This window comes from Plectropomus leopardus, chromosome 3 (assembly GCF_026936395.1).
Source record: "Plectropomus leopardus strain MGB_pleo_1.0 chromosome 3, ASM2693639v1, whole genome shotgun sequence".
NCBI lineage: Eukaryota > Metazoa > Chordata > Actinopteri > Perciformes > Serranidae > Plectropomus > Plectropomus leopardus.
The window spans coordinates 18,591,884-18,616,642 of record NC_142178.1 but is presented as its reverse complement, the minus strand read 5'-3'; the positions used below and the strand labels follow the sequence as shown (position 1 = coordinate 18,616,642).

Genomic DNA, 24,759 nt, shown 5'->3' with positions numbered 1-24,759 from the left:
ATTATTTTTTACCAAGATTGCATCCCCGATAAGTTCCAAGAAACAGAAAACATTACATTAAATTCATTTTTGAATATGACCCATATACACTCATCTAAAATACACACATGTTTACAGTAGAGGTGCATAAATTGCTGCAGGGTGAGGAAATTGCTGGCTGGCAGTGAGGAAAAATATAGGTCAGCACAAAAACCAGCGGTGATGAAGCCTGGGAAGCCAGGAAGTCTGTGAGGATCTCAGAGGTGGAGCCAGCTATTGTCATCGTCTGTGGAGGAGTCCCCAGAATCATTCTGTTGCTGTCTCTGGCAGAACCGTGGCACAATTTCTTTGTCTGCTGTAAGTAGTCTAGCAGGTGGAAATTTTGGTTTTCCAGAAACGTGCCTTAGTCTCTCCACGGCCCTGCACTACAATGACTTTTCCAGACATTCCCAGAGGGGACAGAAGTACTGACATTGCTCTATGTGTGTGCGTGTGTGTGTGTGTGCGTGAGTGCGTGCGTGCGTGCTTGTGTGTGTGTGTGTGAGAGATAAAAAAAGATTTCGTCAGTTCCAAGCAAATTGCTATAACAGCCCTCATATCTGTCTTTGCCCATTTCTCCCTTTCTAGTGTTCAGTTCAGTTATCTTCTCTCACATCTCCTTTTTCTGTCTTTCCAGCTTCTTTCTTTTGTTCCAAATTTACCCCCCCCTCACTTCTCCTTCTGTCTGCCCCCTCCACCCCGGTCGTTTTTTTACACTTCAAAGCTTTCAGAGGGTGTGTGATCTGTGTGGTGGGTCTCTAGCGCACACAGCTCCCCAACTGCATTGCTTCCGCTCACTCGATGGAGATGTGCGTGTTTGATGCTGTGCAAATGTGTTTTTCATGGTATCCGTCAAACACCCGTTTAACGGCCACTATTTTTTGGCCTAAAATAGCCGGAGAGAGGAGCACAATTTGTTTATCTGTGTGCGCCTGTCTGCACAGGAAAACTAAACCATGTGGTCTGTGTTCGTATCTGGTTTCTGCTTATATCAGCTGATTTGCTTCCTGTATATTTAAGATACTTCCTAAATTGTCTTTTTCCCTGTGATAAGGATTAAATAAATCAAACTGAGTTTGACAGAAAAAGTACAACATCAACTGTATAATGAAATCAGAAATTTCTTGTGGCCACTAAATGTTTGTTTTTTTTACTCAATCCCTCTTTCCTCCCTCTCTCCAGTCCATTTTGCTGCTCGGGGCCGTGGCCTTGCTGTGTTTGGGCCTGGACCTCCTCTTCCTTCTCTTCTACTCATTCTGGCTCTGCTGCCGGCGACGCAAGAGTGATGACTCTTCACACTCTCATACGCACTCCCAGCAGCCCAGTGCAGACTGCTGCTGCACCGCCTGGTGCGTCATCATTGCCACGCTCGTCTGCAGGTGAGAGGTTATCCCCACAAGATTAACACGTCTATGCATTTACAATGAAAACATGGATTTGACGGTGTTCCCCTGCAACTGCTGCAACAAAAAGATCTGTTTCTTATTAAGAAGGTCGATACATTTAATCATTGTCCCCGATTAAAGGAATTGTCCGGTAGCCTAACTTTTCTCTGGGGATTAATAGGTGAGGATTGGCACTGATTTGCTGGTTCTGTATAATAAAGCTTATTGCTGCACTGTCAAGACTGACAACTTGATCCTACTCAAAATATCAAGGAATCTGACTGCCTTGTTTAGCTTTATTTATGTGTTTACAGCTGTATAGATAATATCACTAAAATGGCATGAATTAGATATGTTTGAGTCAAATAGTTACCCAGTTAACATTGTGTGCTCTTATGGTAGTGTCAGTTTCCTCACCATAATAGTTATGCTTCCTTTTACCTATTTTTATGCACTTTCTAAATGTGCACAAAAAAAAAATGCAAGGAAAAGCCAGAAAAAGTTTATGTCTCAAAAAAAGCTTTTTACAATTGCTGATGGGTAGAGCCTAGATGTCACTGTGCTTGCTTCTGATTCTTTTGCCGTGGGAAGATGGAAAATGAAAATACCTGTAGTGGGGATGTACATAACTGCAATGTCCGAGGTTTGAGTCCAGATGGGGGCCATAGTTTCTCCATCACCCTAGCAGCTAATAGAGAGACTGCATTGAAAAGATGGATTATGGCGCACAAATTCATTCCTGAAAAGAAGTGTCATTCTAATTCTAACAACGATGAAATGTCGTAATATTTCAGAGTTAGTGGATTTCAGTTATATTAATACGTCCTCTTTTTCATGGAGACATGTATAATTCATATTTTATTTTGCAGAAATGTTGCAGAATTTGCCTAAAACGTATCCTGCATTTTAATGGAAACATCACTAGTCTGCTTATAGTGGGCATGTGAAATTGCTATTTTTTTTAGTTTAGTAAAAATGTGATTGTTTTGGAGAGAATAATGGATATTAAACAGTAGGAAGGGTGGTCTGAGAAAACCCTTTAAACCGTTTCATAATGTCAAAAATATATTCCTATCAAGCAGAAAACAAGGATGGTTTTGTCCCTTTATCCAAAGCCAACATTTTGGAGATAGAAGGTGTCCAGTGGACAGCAGCCATAGCTATCACACATAGTGACTGTAAATCTACCTACATTGCACCAGTGAAGTCCACTGAGTCTTGTTTAAGCAAGAGAGCCCATGTGGTGTAACTGGGAGCCAGCCAGGTGGTTACACTCCACTGTTAGTGTTTATCTGACTCTGAGGGCTGTGTACACTCTGAGATCTTTCAGGCTAGAGTGTATTTTGACCACAGACACTGGGCTTTGTGGACTCTGCTCCTCTTCGCACACACAAACTATCCCTCTTTCATTTACTCCCTCTTTACTTCTCTACTTCCCCTCTCCAGACATTTTCTCCCTCTCTTCCCCTTTTCTTCATCTCTGTTAGTCCCCCTCCGTTATTTATTATTTCTCTCAGATCGGCCTTCTCCCTGGCCTAGAAACGTTGCCATGGAGACAGAAGCAGATTTGATGCAGAGACGAGAAATGAATTATACAGTCGGGGGAGCTATGTCTGTGTGTGTGTTCGCGTGACTCAGTGCTGAAGAGTGTTTTTTTGCAGATTTTAATATTTCATGATTAGCTATAATATTTCTTATTGAATATTTGATATGGATCTGTGTGTGTGTGCTTGCGGGGGTGCTCATGCGATTCTTTGTCCACAATTCAATATGACATCATACTTTATTTTTGGCACAGCACCAACAACATGTAGGCTTCCTCCATTTGTTTGCAGGTGCAGTGTGTTCAAATAGAAGCAGCTTCATCATTGTATTGAGTTGTTTTTTGTTCTATGTATAAATGGTGCTGAAAGGATTAGTCAAATAATGGATTAGTCGATCAACAGAAAGTTATTGAAGTTTTGATAATAAGTCATTTTTCAAATCAATTACTAAGAGCAAACAAACCAAGAGAAAACTAACATTTGTTGGTTCCAGGTTTTTCAGCAATGAACTGAGTATATTGGGGTTGTTTTCAACTTTTAAAGGAAGATTTTATGACCTGTCTCCCTGCAACGGCATGCGGGCCTGCTGAAAAAAACATTTATTTTGTAACTGACCACAAGTACTTTTGCAATTTGTTGCTGCTTTTGGCTTTATTCATTCCCCTTGTGGTCTTACAGATCTCCCAAAGTGGGAACAGACAACTTTTCCCAGTGTTTTCAAGTGGTATTTTTGTTTGCACTGCTGTCACAAAGACAATCGTATTGTTTCCCATTTTCCTCCAGACCTAGCAACTACCACAGTCTTAATTTGGTTATTCCCTTGTCTGCAGTTTCTGCTGCTGGTGATAATAACTGCAAAGAACTTAACTACCAGGAAAAACAAAAGAGCTGTCCTCTTTCTGTTTTGGTTTTGCAATGGTTGACACATGACCTTTTTTCTGGAAAGTGAGCTTTCATTTTTGCAGGAGATCATATGTGGCACAGACAGAATAACACAGTGAAAGTGAGACTTGTAAGGAAACAGTTCAAACGCAGATTGTGTTTTTATTCTGTAGCCATTACATTGTGCAATCAATATTTACTTGATAGTGATGAGTTAAAGCAAAAAACTTTTACTTTCTATTTCCAGTTTAATAAAAAAACATTAAGAGATTAATAACAATGATAATAAAAATAAATAAATAAATAATAATATTATTAATCATCAATAATTACCTCAACTCAGAATATCTACCAATGCCAAGGACTTGTCTGATACCAGTGCTTATTTTCCCCACATTTAAAAACTATATATTACACTGCTTGGAACTCATTGTAATCATTTTTATGTAAGTTGACACAAGGCCAAGGAGGCTGTTGCACCAAGACCTGACTCTGCAGCTGGCTGGGACTGACTGAATTTAACTGACAGCTCTAACACTAAAGTTTATTATTACATTGACAAAGAGACGAAGCTGTCATTCTCAAGATTACAGTCCTGGTTGATATAGCAACACCTGTGAATACTGTTGGTGCAGGTAGGGAATTTCAGTCCAACATGGGAATGGCGAACATTGCCAATAATGATCAAAGCTGCCAAATAGAGATCATATTACACAATGTAAATGCATGCATTAGTTGCTGAATAAATGCCAGCCATACTTAGTATCAATAACGATGTTTAATTACATGAAAATATTAAGGATTTGATGTGTGTGGGTTATGAAAAGGCTGATACCAGACGTCAGTGTGAGCTCCAATATGGATCGGATTTGCGCATCCCCAAAGATAATCATTAGTAGGATCTAATTGATGATAAAATGTCCTCACTAGTGGGTAGTCAATAGTGGGTTGAGGTATCTGTATAGTTTGAGTGTTTGGGATGCATTTTTAGGACTAAGTAAAAGGACATGAGACTTGCCATTTCGCTGTACCACTAATTGGATGCATTTATGTTGGACTCAGATAATTCAGTTTGGTTTGGACTTGAACTCATCATGGACCCAATTTTGACTGAATACAACATTTACCGTCTTTTCTACTGCAGTCAAGTGCATTTTAGCGTGCTTATTTAGGTACAGCAAAGCCTTTTGTAGCGTTATGATGTCCGTCCGTTTCAGCTGAAAATGGACTGGAGCAGAGACTCAGGCAGCGCTGTATCTGTCCGAGTCAGCATCATTCAGAGCAGGTATCTCAGAGGAAAAATTATGTCCTAGTGATGTATGTGCATTTTTCTATGTGGGGGATTTTTTTCCATCAGAGCTAAGCTGGTCACTGTTTGCTGTCAGTTATTTGACTTATGAACCTTTGGCTAAATGCCTCCCTCCTTTTTATGCCTCATATCCTAAGCTGTTGGTTAATAAAGCCATGAAATCCCCTGATAGGAGCAGCAGGTATTAAACCAGGGAGATAAAACTCCTGGAGAGAAGGAGGACAGGGAGGAGGGAAGTAAGGAGAGAAAGTGGCAGGAGAGAAGAAGAGGATGAGCAGACAGGAGTAGAGATGATTTACTGTTAAAACTGAGATGACATGGAGGATGGAGTAAGATGTTGGGAGGCAGGGATGGGTGAGGAAATGCTCAGATAAAAGACAGGATATTGACATTAATATGCTTCCACGCCTTTTTTCTGTTTCTCTTGTCAAGGCAGTGTTGTCTGTATTTGTTTTATATGACATGAACACATAAAATCCATCGTAAAGCTCTGAAACACACACACATACACACACACCTAAATAAAGGCGTGTGTGTGTGTGTGTGTAAACCAGCTATAACACAGGGCTACTCAAGATCTAATGGGCTAGAATGAATTGCCTTAACAATGGCCATAAATTTCCATCTACAAATCTGTCCGTTGTTAGTGTACAGACAGGAACATCATCAATATAAAGAATGCACTCATACACACACATGCGCACACGCACACATACAGTACACAAAGAGAGAGGAGGGGGCTACAAGAGCTTTACAGGGGGAGTGCGAAAATAAGAGCGTCGTGGGGAGGGGCTGTGTGGGGAGAGATGTGAAGAAATAGAAAGTGTAAAGGGGAATTTATTTGAAGTGATGGTGTTGGTGATGGTGTTGGGTGGGTGAGGGGTTAGTTGTGGTGTAAACGTGGTTAAGGAGTACAAGGGTTTGGAAGAAAGGGTGCTGGGGCCCGCAACCGCAGATATTGTTGCATGTGTCATGTGTGAATGTGGATGCAGAGCTGCAGAAGGATCATATTATGTGCGGTCTGGTGACCCAATTATTGTGTAGACTCTGAGTGTGTGTGTATGTGTGTGTGTGTGTGTGTGTGTGTGTGTGTGTGTGTGTGTGTGTGTGTGTGTGTGTGTGTGTGTGTGTGTGTGTGAATCATTCCTGGTAGTCCTGTGCCTGCAGGAAGCTGGAGGGTGACACCAAAGCAAAGAGCTCAGCGCCGCCTGTTGCTGGTTAACGGAAGAACTGCACTTAATAACTTCAATGTCTTTGCTGCTGTTTTGACGTGTGTGTGTGTGTGTGTGCGCGCGCACGCGTGCATGTGCATGTGTCACTGTGAGAAAAGGAGAAACAAACTATTATTGAACTCATTCATCCATATTGACTAATTTGGTGCCATCCTATGGTTGAATCAGATATTGTGTTAATACTTGGCACTTCCTGTTTTCTGCCTCCCAGTGCTGGCATCGCTGTAGGATTCTACGGAAATGGGGAGTCGAGTGATGGAGCCAGTCGTTTGGCATACTCCCTCCGTCATGCCAATCGTACTGTATCTGGGGTGGAGAAACTGGTGAGTTACCTCCTGTATTGTTATACTTTTTCCCCTCACAATCCAATTAAAAAAAGAAAAGGAAGTTATATTTGTCAGCTTCATGGTTAATTTCTCTGTCCTGTGAATGCCCAGGTGTCAGACAGTGCCCTAGCCTTAAACCAGACAGTGGAGGAGAGCTTGGTCCAGTTGGAGACAGCCTTCCAGGAGCAGACAGACTACGTGTCCATCGTTCAAAAGCTGCAGGGACAGCTGGATGAGCTGGTGAGGCTGATGGTGGATGTTCCCTTCTGGTCCAACACTGACATTTCCCTGGAGGACTTGGCCCGCAAGACAGAGGCGTTTGATTTTTACAGGTCAGTGCTAACGAGTAATTGTATGTGTTTTTTAATGTAAAAAAGCATTTGCTTGATTTAGCCCAAAAAATGTCTATTCATAGGGAATTCAACTAAGTTATTGTACAATGTTTTAACATTGCGATATATACAGTTTTATACCATGGTTCTGGCAGAAAATCCTTTCAGAGGATGCAAGTTTAAACCACTAAAAAAGACCACTCTAGCCTGACCATAAAGCCCAGTTAATGAAGTACTGGCTCCTTTTTTTTTTATAACTTCTTTCTTTCTTCTAAGTGAATGAAGAATCCATGTTTGAGTCCTGCCTTTGCATTCCACTGAGCAGAGCTTGTCCAGGCGCGCTATTTGTCCATGCCTGAGACTACTTATGCAAAAGTGTTTTAAATTGTAACGTTTTAGTGAAAATGCATGTGTTTGGAAAGTACCAAGAATACAACTGATTATACTGCATGGGCTGTGTGAGAGTTAATAAATGGATGTTGTGATATAGTTGTGCTTTTGTTAGTCACGGCCCCCTCAACTCCAATTCATTAAGAATTTTTTTTTTTTTTTTTGATTCTTTATTCAACATAACAAAGGGTGGATAATCGATTTATAGATGATCATTTTGTGGATCTTTCTGTAGTTGATGTGTTTTGCTTCTGTGTAGTGTGTTGAAAATGTTGTCACGGAATATTTCCTCTTTGTAAAAAACGCTGTGGTAATGTGGGTTTTTACAGGTGGTTGGGGTATCTTGGCCTGCTGCTGTTTGATGTACTCATTTGTCTTCTGGTGCTCTTCGGCCTGATACGCAACTCTAGAGGCACTCTGATTGGGTAAATTACTTTGCATCATAACCCAAACGTTGCTCCCATTGGACGATCCAGATCTCCTCTGAATCTGCACGTTAAAACTGTGTGATGCATGTCATGTTTGTAAGCCGAATCTTGACTTCAAAATATGTATTTTTGTGTCCTTCAGAGTGTGTCTGCTGGGGGTTTTGACTCTGATAATCAGCTGGGGGTCTCTCGGCCTGGAACTGGCTGTCGCTGCTGTAAGTGTAACCATGGCAACATCGCAGAGCTCCCTGGCTCTGCAATGATGTAATCTTTTTCCCACTGCTCAAGCGAGAGTGCTTAGCATGGATGTTAACTGTAGCCTGATGTGTCATGTGTGCTCACCCTCTTACAGTCAGCCAGCGACTTCTGCGTTTCCCCGGATACCTACATCACCAGGGTAACCAAGGAAAACGCTGTCATCAACCAAGGTATGCAGACAAGGAAATATGGATCCTGTAAACTGATGGCAGCAAGGTTTTTGTGCTAGAAGACAGCGATTCCAAACCTGTTAGGCTTGTGAATTGTACAAAAAAAACAAACAATGCAGTGTCTACCTGCAAACTCGTCATATGTTAAATCTGTCCATCAGTTGTGTGTAATTCAACCAAAGATACATTTTCTTCAGAGGCCTGAAGATGACAAACAATCCAGTATTTCATTAGATTCTGTATACAATTCCCATTTCACAACTGCTCATATTTATGACAACTGGGGATGACTTAGACTCCCCACTGCTGCAGAAAGACAGCACATTTTATAACATATGCATTTTATTTATAGAGTGCTCCTCAGGATACTCAAGGACACTTTACAAAAGTAAACTTTATAAAGCTGGTACATGAAGAAGGAAAGAATATGATTGGTCAACGGACTGCTCATAGGCAGACACTGTAGGTTGATAAATAAGCAGAAATATCTTGAATAGACTTTAGCATTCACACCGACGGTTGAATCTCACCCTGACAAGTTGCTTCTATTTTAAGAAACAAGTGTGTGTGTTTATGTGTGTATCCAAGGGGGTTGTGTTTGACTGACACTCCGGTATCTAAAAGCTCTTCCTCGCTCTCTGCTGACTGCAATGCATCAGCAATTCTGCATCGCTCTTCCTCCCGCCTGTCCCAAATGTAAAAAAAAAAACGAAAAAACAAACATATTCAGAGCACATTTTAGCTTTTTCACTTAGGATCATTATGCGATTTGTTCTCTCTCTTCATCCTTTTATATCCCTCTTTACCTCTCAATTGCTCCCTTTCTTCCTCTCCCTCCCTCACTTCCCTCTTTGCAGTCATCTAATGAGTTCTGTTGTCTGTCAGTTGTTTCCGCTCTGTAGAGCACAGATGTTGCCTCTGTTACACACACACACACACACACACACACACACACACACACACACACACACACACACACACACACACACACTTTCACTCACAGCGAATTATGCCTGAGTAATGTTGCTAACAAGCCTCCATAGAGAGGTTCTGGGTTTAGAAAGTCTTGATACATACAGTGATAGTGTTTCTCTTTTGTCCACTGAACTGTATATTTTACAGGGTTCCTGCAGATCCTTAAAAATGCTTTAAAGGCATTGAACTGATTGATCTAAAAATAATAAAAATATCTTAAACAATCTTTCAAAAGTCTTAAAAATGCAACATGGGACACAGGAAGTAGTATTTATTAAATCATTTTTTCCTGCCGTTGCTTTATAAAATGTCAAAACAAGTGGTAACATCTATTTTCTTAAATAATTTACTGAATGCCTCTCGCATTAACATCACACAGATCAGGATAGCGGACACAAAAACACTCATGTTTTGTTGGCTGGGATGCACAGAGCAGAGGATCCACTTTCTGCAAGCTAGCTATTACTGTACTCTGAAAAATATGGGAAAGTGCAAATTCAACCAAAATTGGCTATTTAACAAAGATTTTATGGCATAGCTGAAACTGATACAAGGCAGTGCATATGAAGCTCTGTGTCTGTGTATTTTATGTAAAAAGTATAATGCCAAATGCACTGAGAAACACAAAATCTCCAACAAAGTTTGCCAACAAATGCTAGGTGGAAAAAAACCCATTTTGAGTGGCATTAATACATTTTAAAAATATAACCTGCCTTAAAATGTAGGAACCCTGATTTTCAAATGTTCTATCATGAGTCTATTGATATGTATGTCTCCGTTCATTCCCAGATATCCTGCAGTATTACCTGAGGTGCAGCCCTGGCCAAATTAACCCCTTCCAGCAGGTAACTTCACCCTCCTGCTAGAGTTATTCTTTTTGTTATTACAGAATACAGTTTTATTTGATCCCTGTATTTCAGGTGATTTACCTGCTTAAAGCAATCAAATACTCACAAGATGTATTTTTTGTGTGTGTTTTTTGTTTGTGTTCTTTTAGAGGCTGTCAGGGAGTCACAAAGCATTGGTGGAGATGCAGGATGATGTGGCAGAGCTACTGAGATCAGCTACACGTGATTATGCCACCACCAAGGTGTGTGTGTGTGTGTGTGTGCTTGTGTGTGCGCGATGATCTGGAGGTCTTTATTTTCACAGATGAGTGGATTTGCGTTAGTGGGAGCATGATGAAAGCGGCAGTTACAAAAGCACCACGTGTTTACGCAGTGCAGGAGGATTCACGTGAAGGTGGATATCTATATTGGAGCATGCATGTGTAACCTTTGCTTCTTGTATGCAGGGGAGTCTCGAGCAAATCCAGTCTGTGCTGAATTCCACTGAAGTTGGTCTTCACCAGCTGACTGCTCTGGTCGACTGTCGCAGCCTACACATGGTGAGTCACTGTGTGTGTTGTGGTTGAAGAGAAAACTCCTCAGATCCAAAACGTACTTAACTGACTCCTGTTCCTCTCCGTGCAGGACTACGTTCAGGCATTGACTGGGCTGTGTTATGACGGGGTGGAGGGTCTCATCTACCTGGTTCTCTTCTCGTTTGTCACGGCTCTGATGTTCTCCTCCATTGTGTGCAGTGTGCCACACACCTGGCCTGGCAAGAGGTAACACACACACATACAGTCTGTCTCACAAACACGCACACGCACACATTCCCTAAATCTGTCTCTATAGTTAATCTGTACACTAACAGCTAACATATTACTAGCTCTTAATTGTTTAACTAAACTCATCTTATGACCTGAAAACAGTGGAAAGACCCATAAAGAATCCACGGTGCCCATGCATGTCATTCTTTAAGTGTTTTTGCCTCCTGAGCGGTTGTATCCTTTCGTATGTCTTCCTGCCTGTCTTTGCATCCATCCAGTTTTCTCTGCAAGTTTTGTTTATTTTATTCTTTGCAGTTAGCACTGCCAGTCTGGCTAATTGTTTGTCTCCATGTTTGTACTTATCTCTCATTTTCCTTTCTCCGCTGTGGACTCGGAGCACCAGTGTTGTGTTAGATTTTGTATCACCACGTTTTTTTTTGTTTTTGTTTTGTTCTGTTTTTTTTTTTGTCCGTGCCCCACTTCCTCCTTCTGTTCCGTCCCTTTCTCCTCTCTCCCTGTCCTGATTTGGAAATGCTTTGGGCTTCAGCGAATGATGGTGGATATCGAGGAAATTTAATAACCCTATGGTCCGATAGAATGGCCTGTTCAAACAGCCATTCAAACAATTATTTGGTAAAAGTGCAGAGCTCTTGACTCTACATGCCGGGTGGTGGGTTTCACTCTGGTGAACGATTTGAATTACGAAACACCGCTGTGCCACTATTGTGGTGTTTTACGCTTTTTTGTTGGGTGTGAATTACCATCAGTGCTAATGCATGGCCCAGCAGGTATAAAACACTTATCCACAATGTCCCCGAATTTAGCAAAAACAACTGGGGTTGGTTGCATATTAGGCTGACTGTGCTGCAACTGCTGAGTCTCTTCGATGTGCTGCACAACTTAGCTCTTTTTTGGTTGCCCAAGTGAAACACCACCATCTGGTGGCCAGTCAATGCAGTAACCACTTTTGTGCATTATGCCTCTGTTAACATACTGTGGGGCCCGCTAAATGAGTTGCTCATACAGTCCCTCCCTCTTCTTTGAAACATTACCAGCCTGATTGTGTTGTGTTGACAGCTGGTATAGACTTCCTAAAAACAACAAAGAAGGAAAAAAAAAAAAAACATCTCGATAATAGGGTCTACATATGCACATGTACATTTCTACTGTGGTTGACCCATACATTGTAGAAGCCAGTACATTTCTGTAGCCAGAGATCCAACTTCCAAATCAGCACATATCTTATTTGATGCCTCATTGTGTTACGTTGCTGGCCGTTTTACATTTTTGACCATTTTATGTCTAAAAATGGTTTGCCCAAAACCAGCCATGTTATCTCCTTTTTTCCTGATGTTTTTGCTTTAAGTTTCATGGAGCACTCAGTGATGCATGAAGTACTTAACAGAAAATGGATTTTTGAAGTTTGATTCACTTTTAGACAGTATGAAATGGACAGTGATTATCAGGAGCAAATCCTCTATGTGAATAGAGGATGACTGCATGAAGCAAAAGACTGCATGTTTCTACGTTTTAAGAGGATATAGAAGAGTCTACTATCTTCATACAGTTTAATATTGTGTAAACACACACAGCAAGAAAGATCAGCTTCATGGGTCCACTCTGCGCTGTTTAGTAACACTAGAAACCCCACTGTACCTGTAGTGGAGCTGTTTTGTAGATGAATGCTGCCCATGTTCCTTTTCTTCTTGCTTTGGTGCTGAAGGCATGGCCTTTCCCAGTCTTTTGTATCAGGGGGACTCCACACAGTACAAGTACTCCTTCCCCTCCTAACCTCCTCTTCAACCACTTGTTTACACTCTGTTGTCTCTCTCGGATCTCCCTCCCCTCTACCTTTTCCCCTCCTATCCATCATGCCCTCTCGTGCCCTGCCCTTACCCTGACCAATTGAAGGACGGATGAGGAAGACGGAGAGGACGAGTCGGGTGCCTCACGGGGTGGCGTGCACGATAACCTGTACCGCGTTCACATGCCCAGTCTCTACAGCTGTGGCTCCAGCTACGGTAGCGAAGCTAGCCTGCCCGCTACAGCCCACACTGTCAGCAATGCCCCCGTCACTGAATACATGTGAGTTAGCACCCACAGCTAGCTAGAGGCTAGCAGGATCAATACACTGCCTGCCATAGGTAGCTGATGCTTGCCCCCCCGCGACCCAGACTAGCAGCATAGCAACGCTCACTGCCTGCGATAGGATAGAGTAGCTAGTTTTTTGCTCTGTATGGCTCGCATGTCCCTCGTGACACGTTGTCAGCAATATTTCACACAGTGAGTTAAAACCCTTCACTAGCGTTCCCTTTGATGCTGACAGAAAAAAATGCAGCCTGCCTGTTATAGTCCACAATGTTGGCAATAAAAAAAAAAACTCTGTTAAAAGAGAATTCACTCGCCATAGTATAAGTTCATACTCTCACCCTGCTTGTTACGTGTTACAGTTTGCCACAGGAGTGCTTGCTCTGAATACAACAAAGAAGAGAAATAAGCATACATGTCTTTAGTCTGCCACTGCTTGTTAGTATTTTAGCTGCAAGCTCATCAGGCATTTTGTGGTGTTTGCTGCTAAGAAAGAAACAGCAAGAAATAAGAAAATAGCACTTGTATTCTGAAAGTTATGTGGCATTGTGAGTTTTTTAGACTGTTAAAGGACCATGTTTTCCATGTTTTGGGCAGTTAACAAATCCTGTATGCTTCACAACACTGACGAATACATTTAATAGCATACAGTGGGGCTATATAGCGATTTATTCCCTTACACTTAGCCAGATAGTCAGTTTTGGTCCACACCACAATGGTATGAGACTTGATGCTTGCCTGAGATTACAGCTCACAGTGATTGGCATATTTGGTAATATTTGCTTTTTAATCAACGTTAAGCTGTAATTGCATGATTATACAGTTGTGAGCCTATATTTTTCGTTATGTGCTTGTGGAATCTGACAATCAAGAAAAAGAGTCAGCTGCTAGCAGCAAGACTAGCTGCCAAATGACCATTTTCACATAATCCAAGGCAATACTTTTAGTAATTTACAGTGGATCTATATTTTAGAAAATGATTTGGCAATAAAACCAAACGTACATCTACAGTTGATGGACCAAAACATAGAAAACCACTAACGTGTCCTTAAAGATAAATACCATACAGTTTATTTTAAAATGAAGAAGAGCTCTACACACTGAACTATGATTTATGTATGTTGTTTATATCAAGCTAACTGTGTAAAAATACATTTGAACTAGTTTAAAGTTTTTGGACTGTGTCAGATAATTTTGATTTATTTTCCTTGTGGAAACTATAATCTCCTCCCATCGGTATCTCTTTGCATTAACACCGTAAGTTGAACTATGTTCATTTAATATATATATATTTTTGTCATATTTACCTAAGTTTTGTAGGTGTCTGACTGTTTTCATCAGTAACCAGTTGCGCTGTTTAAATAACGGACATCAAGCAAATAGCCCTTATTTGGCTTCCTATTGAAATGTGCTCTCAATGGACACCTGAGGCTTAATGAACAAATATCTTTAAACACCTGCATTTTTAAAAATATTTCAATAGTTATCAACTGCCAACATATACCTCTGACATTTTATGCCTAAGACCAGTTTCCTGTGGGTACACACACACACACACACACACACACACACACACACACACACACACACAACTGATAAAAGTATTATTTTACAGAGCTAGTGTCCCATTTTGAGGCTAAATGTTTGTTTTTTGTGCATTGCTAAGAGAGAATTTTAACTATGTTGGACTGTGGCAGAGGTGTTTAACCCCTGGCTATATGGGACCACCAAGCTTAAGGCCCTGACTTGTAATTATGACTGAGGCCATTTGTCAGACAGTCATTAAGTCGTAATCATGAGCAGACAACAGATGGACAACAGCTCAACAACTGAGCACCAGTGGCAGGGTGACCACATGCAGTAACCTCTTATTCTATAATGCAGGAGCCAGAACGCAAACTTTCAGAACCCTCGGTGTGAGAACACCCCCCTGATTGGCAGGGAGTCCCCTCCACCCTCTGTAAGTGCACACTTTCTAGAACACACTCTCCCTCCACTATCTTCCAATACCCACTGTGCAGCTGGGAAATAATCCAAACTGCAGAACCCACAGAGATTATAATTTTAGAACATAAAGAAGGAAGCACTGTGCTGATAAATGTACTTGTATCTAATGTTTTTGTAGCATGCTAGTGTGGATATTGGAAGGTAGTCCCCTATCCCTACACCACTGCAAGTGTCCTCTGTGCTCAAACTAGACCGTGATCATGGATCGCCTTTATGAAGGTCATTTTGGCAGCCTGGGAAACTGGACTTTTGGAAAGAACCCTGTTGTTAGTAGGATTTTGCACTTGCATCAAAAGAGAGGGTTGTCTCTTTTGATAAGTGTAATTGTCGGGTCATGTTAGACACAAAGTTGTCCTCTATTTCTGATGTAAAAAAGTCTGGTTGGTTTCACTGTGGCTGTCAGTGCCACGCGAGGAGAACTTGTAACAACAGATGAACAGCACAGAGACATCACTGAGGGATTTTTGTAATATTTAGAACTATAATGCATCAGCTTTTTCTTCAGTACCAAAAGACATATTTTTGCCAGTCTTTGCAGGTGTCTGAATCGCACCTCTTGTGTTAACTATTTGCCACAAACAGGTTGAGTTTTCTGGCTTTGACCATGTGCTGCTGGGCCTGTAGTTGTGGACGTTGTACCAGTCAGTATCAACTGTTTACATCTGGGGCTACAATACTGTGGGCCGACTAAAAGTAATCCACAAATCTAGCAATATTACTTCTTTTAGGATACATTCCTTGCTCCATGTCGACTGGCCGTACCCTGCAGTGAAGATGAAAAGTTTTGAGCCCAAACCTCTAAAACTTCCTGCCTCCCCCTCCCCCTCCCTGCTCCCACAGTGTGTCTATATGTGCATTTTTCTTGTCGAGGTGTATGTGTCCTCTGTTTCTGTGCCCCCTCACCCTTCACCATTAAACAGTAACAGGAGCACACGCTTTCCCACCTCCACTGTTGAACCATAGCAGCCGTCCAAAATGGCCACGATTCATCATTCTTAGGCAGGGCTGTCGACCCGGGCTGCCGTCCAGAGTGCTCCCCCGCCATCAGTGTCTGCAGTCATGTGGAAACCCAGAGACCTCCAACAGTAACTAGCCAGTTGCTCCACAAGAGACCACTAACTCATACCAGGCTAACCTGCTACATCAGAACTAGAGCACTAACTACAAACCACTGACAAAACGGACCACATCTGCTAATTTACAATAACATCATCCAGACCTAATCAGCTGTTAATATAACCAGTGACTGTTGTAATCAAACCCCCGGCTGTCCAAATGACTGGTCAAAATATTTCTGCTGTTTGTGTTTGTTTGCCTCACATGCCATCATTCTATCTATCTATCTATCTATCTATCTATCTATCTATCTATCTGTGTGTTTATCTATCTGTTTGTGTATCTATCACAAAATTTAAATGCAACAGTTTTGTTTTTGCTCGCGTTTTTTACAGGCTGAAGTTACGTTTATGCACTCATTAAACATATTTCTCTCAAATTTTGGTCACAAATTCGTTACAATCCGTGTTAGTGAGCACTTCTCTTTTACGTAAGATAATCCATCCACCTGACACGTGTGTCATATCGAGATGCCGATTAAACAGACTCATCAATGTTTAATCACTGAAGGCCACAATGCCACAGATGTCCCTAGTTTTTAGGGACATGCCATTGGCCTGCTGGCTGCAGGAATGTCCATCAGAGCTGCTGCCCATGAACTGAATGCTCATTTCATGATCATAACATGTCTCAAATGTTGTTTCTGTTAATTTGGTAGTACATCCAACCAGCCACACAACCACAAACCATGTCGCCAGTTCATGACCTCCACTTCCTGTGTCTTTACGTGGAAGATCATTTGAAACCAGCCGCCCAAACAGCTGACTTGATCATAGGTCTTGTGAAGTTCACCTACATGCTGATCCCCCTCACCGGGGTCTTGATCTGACGGTAGTAAGTCTTCATAACCGATTTGTGTGGTTGTGACAGGGTTGGAAGTTAACTTTTTTGTCCACCTGCCACTGTGGCTGGTGGAACTGAAAATCTACCAGTAACTCAACAGATTACTATTGATTAATTTGCTGATGAGCGAAGCAAAAACTAGCAGCCACTTTTATATATTAACCATTATTAGACTGGTGCTAATTTAAGTGAGTTGTGATGCTGGTTGGATGTACTGCCAAGTTCAGGGAAATTACATCATAGGGGGCTTATAGTCATAAAATGAACATTCAATTAATGTCCAACAGCTCTGTTGGACATTCCTGCAGTCAGCTGGCCAATGGTACACTCCAGACCGAGACACACATATGTAGTAATGATGCTGTTTAACCAGCATCTCGATATGCTATGCCGCCAGGTGAATGGATTATCTTGGAAAAGGAGAAGTGCTCAGTAACACAGATTTTTAACAAATCTGTGACAAAATTTGAGAGAAATATATATACTGATTGCTTAAAAAAGTCTTAGAACTTTAACACATGCCTGTGAGAAATAGGAGCAAAAGCAAAAGTGTTGCTTTTAATTTTTTTCTTATGTATGTTATATAACTGTAAGACTGTTTTTTTTTTTTAATTCTTAAGTGTAAATAAGTCTTGAGCATAATCCGTACATGTTTTCCTCTTCTTCTCTTGTTGTCTTTTTGTTATCTTCCCTCCTCCTTCTGATTATTTCCCACTTGAATTTCTCCCTCTTCCAACACATTCCCCTCTGTCATCCACCTCTCTTCACTCTCCCTCCTTTTCCCTTCCTGTCCTCCACGTCTTCAGTACACCTCCAGTATGAGAGCAAAGTACCTGGCCACCAACCGACCGGACCAGAACCGACGCTCCGTTCCTAACGACCAACTGGACCCGGCTAGCCGGCCTCACGCCGCTGCCCGACCACAGTCCTCAGTCCACTAGAGACCACAACCACACCAGTCCACCCCAGTACTGCCTAAATCCAGTTTTCACAGCCAATAACAACATCTCAGTCTTCATCAGAGCTCAACCAGAGCTGTTTGAAGCACCAACAGGACCCCAGTTTGTCAAGGTCTGCTGAATTTCACCAACAATGACCGGTTCACCAGAAACAACACAGCAAGTTGTCAACCAAGCACCTCAGCAAAGGACTGCACCTCCAAGGTCAACTTCTATTTCTCAGCCACAAAAGTTCAAAAGCCGAAGCCCACCCGAGAGGATCACGATTTCTACTCCTTCTCCTAGTGGACACACACACACACACACACCATGAAGCTGCTCGTTCCACCACTGCTGCAACAGTGCAGCCCTCATACCCACAATGCACAGCGACTAAAGCGCCTTGGCTCTGTCTCCAGATTCATCCTCTACTTTTCAATTCTCTCTCCCTCCACTGGGATCCGTACACCGCCCTCCAGTGGAGACCACTCTCACCACTCAATCTCCTGACACACACAGGCAAGTGCACACACACACACACACACACACACACACACACACACGCGCATACATACACACACACACACACACACTGTACAGATGTGTAAATAGTAAACATGTGCTCTGATTTCATGAGAAGTAGACTGTTGAATCATTACTGGTAATGTGGTGTAATGCGTGTTTATCATGAAAAATTTTGCTGTATCTCACATACAAACACACACACAGACACACACATACACACAAATAGGCGGACACATCTGTATAAATAATAAGCCAGTGAATCAGAAAGCCATGTTTAGATATGAACAGTACCACCACATCCTCCTTAGCTTAACATTGTCGTCTAACTATGACTTGAATTGTGAGCTCGATAAAGTGTTTCCACATCTCTCGTATTTGTTTACGTGCACATACAGTACACGTGTCGATTAATGCAGTTTGAACACGAGCCAGGAATCCTGTTTGGAATAACTGTTATGAGTTTTCGGAATCGGAGACACAAGGGACATAAAGAAGGCTCAACCTGTGCCAAAAAACTCTGAATTACGAGGGATGCCTGATTCTGTCCTCTTCTTCTACTGCCTCCACACGTCTCAAAAAAAGGGAAAAAAGAACTCACGTGGAATGTTTTCCCTCTGACTGTAAATAATAAAGGAAAGACTTGAAAAAGGAAAATGACAGACATAAATCGATTAAGACTCACTGATTATTGCGACTAAACACTTGCTAGGTGCTATGTAAGCCAGTCAAGGTCCCAGAAGACGATCAGGAATGAGGAGGGACGGAAACTTTTTTTTTTTTTTCATTACTTTAATGTTTTGTTTTCATTCAGGGATGTGATCAGTAACACAAAAAGCAGTGAAAATATAACAGCTCCTGAATGGGACTTGTGTTCCGAAATCTGAAAAGATAAATTCCCTGAAAAGTTACATAAAAGTGTTACAAAATGAAGGAAAGTGGGTGTTTTTTAAATTTTTTTATCAAAAGATCAAATTCAGGATGTGATACTGTGACAAAGTAGTGTTCTGTTTTTTCTTCTATATTTTTTCCTGTGCTTTTATTTTGTTAACTGGTGACCTTGGATTGACCTTAAGCCACCAGAAATGAGTGTTGTTTTGTTTTTTTTTCGTTATTTTTATTTTTTTACCCACAAGCACAAATTCTCTTCAAGGTGACTTTGTGAGACGGAGAAGTGAAACACACTGCCTGGGACACTGCCAGTGGTTTTTTTCCTCCTGCTCTTAAACTCTCTGTACAGTGTATAAAAACTGTATTCGTGAACCCGTGTGTGTGACATCACTGCAGCGTGATTGGCTATCGCTCTATCTCAGTGTTACTGTGTGTAAGTACAGTGATGTACTGTGTGTCTGACTGGCAACAAGCAAGGGCCAGTCTATCTAGCCTGAGTCATTTCTACATGGACGCATGCCCTCATACAGGCATTAAAATACACACACACACACACACACACACACACACACACATGCTGTACAGACATTTAATACACACACTACAGTTTTTTTTAAAAAAAATCCATCTTTCCCTTCTTTTGTCCTGTTTACATTCACATCTAGAGCTGTAGTAACTGCACGCCCTCCCACCGCTGTGACATCACACTGACAAACATTTGCATTATGGGTGATGTAGTAGGTAGAAAGCTGGAATCTAGTGTTTATTAGCAGAGTGAGCCGAGCCCCTAACATTAAAACACCACCATTCCTGTACAGCATTTTAATAATTTTATTATTAATCAATGACCACTTCTCGTATTAGCGAGACAATCTTACATGTGTGATTTTACTAGAGAGAAAATGTCCATGTTATGGTAACAATGCTACCTATGGTCGAGTACTTTACAGTGTTTTTTGCACCATAAATGCAAACAGTGTTAAGATCTGTGGGACTAGTCACTGATTAATGGCCTTTCATAATGTTTTTAAAACTCTTACAACACTCTTCATATCACAACATGTTTTTTTTTGTTTTTTTTTCTCTGTCTTGTAAAAATCAAACTTTAAAGATAAAATAATAGCTAGCTGTTTTGTAGGAGAATAAAGGCAAGAGCAGCGTTTTTCCTCTCTTATTAATGGTGAATGACTCTGTCTTGCAATGTTTTAATAAAACTATTCCAGTGTAGTCTGCACACCTGACTTAAAGTTGTATTTGAATTCCTGTGCGATGCTTTCTGAGGTTTAACAGATCTGGTTCAGTCTGTCTTGGTGGAAAAAAAGAGGATTCATGCTCACGTTGAAGAGTCAGCAGTGCTTGTGTGTACGTGTGGTATTTACAGGACTTCAAGTACACCTCTGTCCAGATGTGACAGACAGACAATGTTTTTTATGGCTGTTTTTATTTTCTGATGGTTAACTAAGATATTAATGATGTACATGTCAAAACTGTGGTAATGATATCATTCAGCCTGGAATAAATGTTTTAAAAAAGAAATTAAAGCAACTTTAACGTACTGATTGAGACTGTGTGTTGTCTTTAAAGCGAGTCAAAGGTCAGTGACATAATTACCAATGTCTTACTGGGGTTTAGTGCGCCTAAATAGAGAACTACGCAGTGACAAATATAGTGTGTCTGCACTGTAGGTCACTTGATAGAAGAATATAGGTGAATCTGTCAGGTCTGCAACACTTTAGCCTCTGGAAAGTAAAAACACAGAGTTAATGTTTTGAGGTCTCTCACAAGACTAAAATGTTTTTGTAGGTCTTTATATGTACAGAAACGAAACTAATTTCCCACCTTATTGATTCAGCTTTCCATAATTTCATTACTGATTATTCTTTTCAAACTGTTGTCTCCTGCTTCATGCCAGTCAAGTCTGCATTTATAGTTTATTTCAAGTAGAGAATGAAAGTGATTGATGGTGATGAAATGAGGGAAATACCTCCATTAATCTTAACTCATCGTACGGTATCAGCATTTCTTACTGATAAGAGAATTTAATGTGATGTTTTAATCTTCTCCATTTATTTTACTGCAGCTGTTAGATGTAAGCAGCATGTTGGTAAATCAGATTGATGCGTCATCTGTGCATTGTTTGTTCATAACCTCCAAATGATCATTGTTTATTAAAAGCTGTTTGAACAATTTTGGTAAGAAATTGTCTTGACCAGATACAGTTTCATACACAGTATATAGCAGAGGTGTAGACTTGAGACACACGCCACATTTACACTTTAGATTCAAATTGACAAAATCAAAAAAGACCTTCAGTTAGACTTAGACTTTAGCACCAATGACTCCTGACTTGAAAACTCTTGAACCTTCCAAGACCAAAGATTAAAAAGTAGGCTATGTACTTTAAAAAGTTCACCATGAATCAGTTCATTTCCCCTACTATTTCTTTGACATGCAACTTTGACACAAGACATGCAACAACATACAGCATAACCTCACATGAAAGAGGCTTAAAAATTTGGAAAGAGAAAGTTATGAGTATTTTTTTTTTTATGTGAAACAAGATAAATACAAGAAGACAGGACAGAAACATACAAAATGAATCCTGTCGTGGTTAAAAGTGCTATATGCTACTAAAGTGCAATGTTAGCACTAATTTTTTTAATTTTAATTTTTTATTTTTAGTATGTTGCATCATTTTAAAACAAACTTGTTTTGACAAATAAATACAAATTTTATAAAGCATTTAGGATTTTTGTGAATTGAATAAATTATTACTCTGCTGTTAAAATGGCATTACATTTGTTGAAGAGTGCATTAATGCTTGTTTATACTTTAAAACTAAACTCAAAGTTAATGACTTGCCTGTCTTATTTTGCAAAGACTTGGGATTGACATGTGTCTAGGAAAACGTCTTCATTTGTACAACCTCTGCAATAAAATATACTCAATTTTTAGGTATGAAAGCAAAGTTCACAGCGAAAGAACTCAAACTCCCAAATCATGGAGAGATATCAAATATAATCAAAAGAACATCAAACATTATTGTATAGTATCATTTTCATTTTTGTTGTTGGTGAGACCCCAGGAGTTTGAATTATTTTATCAACCAACACATGACTTCACTATCTGAGACACTGTCCCGTGTTGTCTCCACCTAGTGGTCTCTCCCTGCAATTACATCCAGACTTTTATAATCTGTATGTTTCAGACTAAATGTGTGTGTCACAGGCTGCTCTGTCCTGATGCATTCAGACTTTTTGGGAAAACTGGACTGAGTGTCTGTATGAGACTCATTGAAGTTACCTATCTGGATTAGTCTCTTTTTGTTATTAAGAGGATTGTATTTTCTGAATTATTTGGTTTGTGTTTACTATGTTCCCTTTCCGTCCTGAGTTCTTGCCCTGCTTTTCCCTCAGTTACCCATGACGCACCTGTCCTGCATCAGCCTCGTTCTGCTCCTCAGTTTCTCTCAGCTCCCTGCCTGTTATCTACCTCATCACCTGATTCCCCTCACCTGAGCTTCTCCACATTTTTTCTCCACCTGCGCTTCATCCCCTCACAAGACTTGCTTGTATTTAAGTCCTGGTTTTCAGGACAGACTTTGCTGGATCCGTGGTTTGGTTATGTGAGGTTCAGTTGCTGTGTCTTCGATCTTTTTGAGTTCTTGTTGCCTTCTGTCTTCTGCATTTGGGTCCACCTGCTCTGCGTCTCATGAAGGTGTGTGCAGCAGTGCTGGAGCTGATCAGGACCCCGTGATTATGAATATGTTAAGTCAGGTGCTGCAGGCTGATGCCAACATCATGTTTGATTTCTACTGACAGACATAAATTAAACAGAATAGTTGTCTGGGAGTAGTCTCACTGTTATCATTTAGGATCTATCCAAAGATTGAATCTGTCACCATAACATTTGACCTACAGTAACATGTACAAAATGCTCATGTATTTAGGATACTTCATACTGAAACATGGGCTTTACAGATCTCATTTACAATCAAAATGTGTATGTTGATCCTGGCCTCCAATCTAAAAGTTGCTCCAAAGGGTCCATCAACATCAAATTCTTTGTTTCTGGATAATGTATATACTGCACACATTATGGACAGCCCTGCAGTGCTCCTAAGTTTATGGTGTTGCCAATTGTAGGAAGAAAGTCAAACACAGATCACCTACTATAGCTGATGTGCTGTGTAACCGTTTGTTTCATCTGCTGTCAAAATATCAACTGCACCTTGTGCAGCACATGCTTTACGCTGCAGTAGAGTCAAACAAAATAAGGCTGACAAAGACATTAATGTATCACAGCAGCTGTTTGGCAAAAACTTTTCTTTTGCACTTTCACACGCAGAGCAAATGTGCTTTGCCTGCAGCAATTTAATCCAAAATTGACATAATGTTAAAAGTTAAAAATTAATAAAAATAAGAAGAATACGGATGGAAATGAAGCTCATGTTTTGTAGATGCGAAGGATGTTGAATTTCACAGACTTGATGATTTATTGCCTGTGACGGCCCCTCTGCTCGCGTCCTCTGCTTTCTCATTTCATGGCAGCAGACTTGATTGACTGCAGTCAGCAGCATTGGACACAATTTTGTAGCAAGGACAGATGTCCTCGCTGCAAAATTGCCCCTTTGTTTTTGCAGCACAACATCCCTACAGCACATTTTCACCAATCTACTCCCCACACTACTGACTCTACAGATTTCTCCAACCTATTTGTGAAGTGAAGATAAAGACAGCATCCTTACTTCAGTTGTTGAGGATGCAGCACCCAGTCTAAAAAAGGTAATGTGAATTAATGCATCGTACCTCATTTTATTCCTACCTATTTGTACAATTTATTTGACATTTATTGGATCACTTTTAATCAGCAAATTACATTATTATATATTTTGTTTCCCTCTCTTTGTCCAGTCTAAAAGCCAGGTTGTGACAGCCGACATATCTTTAAAATACAGTATATTCATCTTCATTAAAGACACAATGAAAAAGTCACTGGGTTTATTTCAATCTTTGTTCCTGGTGTTTTACACAGTCCACGCACCTATCTGAAGATGTCTGCTCTAAAAAAGGTTTGAAATACCAACTGTTGAACAATTAACAAAACTAGTTTTTAGTCTATGCAGTAACACATGCAGCCAGCAGGTGTCAGTCAGACACATGCAAAACCTCAGAATAACATCACAAATTTACTACTGTGTGTGTGACTGTTTGTCAAAGTACTCCCCATGGTCCACACAGTGTGACAAGCCGTAACACACACACGCGCGCGCACACACACACACACACACACACACACACACACACACACACACACACACACACACAGGCATGCAGCTAATGTTTTGCTTCTGCCTTTATCTCTCCAGGGCCCTGTGTATGGCTCGATCAGATAAGAGGACGGCTGCTGTTGAGGCGTTTCCAGATGTGAGAGAGGGACGGGGTCTCCGGACAGGAACCACACAGCTCATAAACAAGGTCAGAGGTGAAAGGTGGAAGCTGGTTCCCTTAC

The 24,759-nt window shown here is 40.8% G+C and overlaps 1 protein-coding gene and 1 long non-coding RNA gene across 2 annotated transcripts in view; both read left to right on the top strand.

The window, feature by feature from the left end:
- Positions 1 to 20,803, top strand: part of LOC121942042 (protein tweety homolog 3) — a 29,238-nt gene extending 8,435 nt beyond the window's left edge. The window contains exons 3-15 of the mRNA XM_042485120.2: positions 1,201 to 1,397; positions 6,582 to 6,693; positions 6,808 to 7,028; positions 7,748 to 7,843; positions 7,989 to 8,061; positions 8,199 to 8,274; positions 10,039 to 10,094; positions 10,247 to 10,339; positions 10,544 to 10,636; positions 10,722 to 10,858; positions 12,755 to 12,928; positions 14,816 to 14,891; positions 17,704 to 20,803. Coding sequence (XP_042341054.1) covers positions 1,201 to 1,397; positions 6,582 to 6,693; positions 6,808 to 7,028; positions 7,748 to 7,843; positions 7,989 to 8,061; positions 8,199 to 8,274; positions 10,039 to 10,094; positions 10,247 to 10,339; positions 10,544 to 10,636; positions 10,722 to 10,858; positions 12,755 to 12,928; positions 14,816 to 14,891; positions 17,704 to 17,838 — 1,539 coding nt within the window. The 3' untranslated portion in view covers positions 17,839 to 20,803. The remainder of the gene's footprint in view (positions 1 to 1,200; positions 1,398 to 6,581; positions 6,694 to 6,807; positions 7,029 to 7,747; positions 7,844 to 7,988; positions 8,062 to 8,198; positions 8,275 to 10,038; positions 10,095 to 10,246; positions 10,340 to 10,543; positions 10,637 to 10,721; positions 10,859 to 12,754; positions 12,929 to 14,815; positions 14,892 to 17,703) is intronic.
- Positions 20,804 to 22,782: 1,979 nt separating this feature from the next.
- On the top strand, positions 22,783 to 24,744 carry LOC148189970 (uncharacterized). Its single transcript, XR_015776243.1, has 3 exons — positions 22,783 to 22,965; positions 23,949 to 24,032; positions 24,617 to 24,744. It is a non-coding gene; the product is annotated as an uncharacterized LOC148189970 (long non-coding RNA).
- The last annotated feature ends 15 nt before the right edge of the window (positions 24,745 to 24,759 follow it).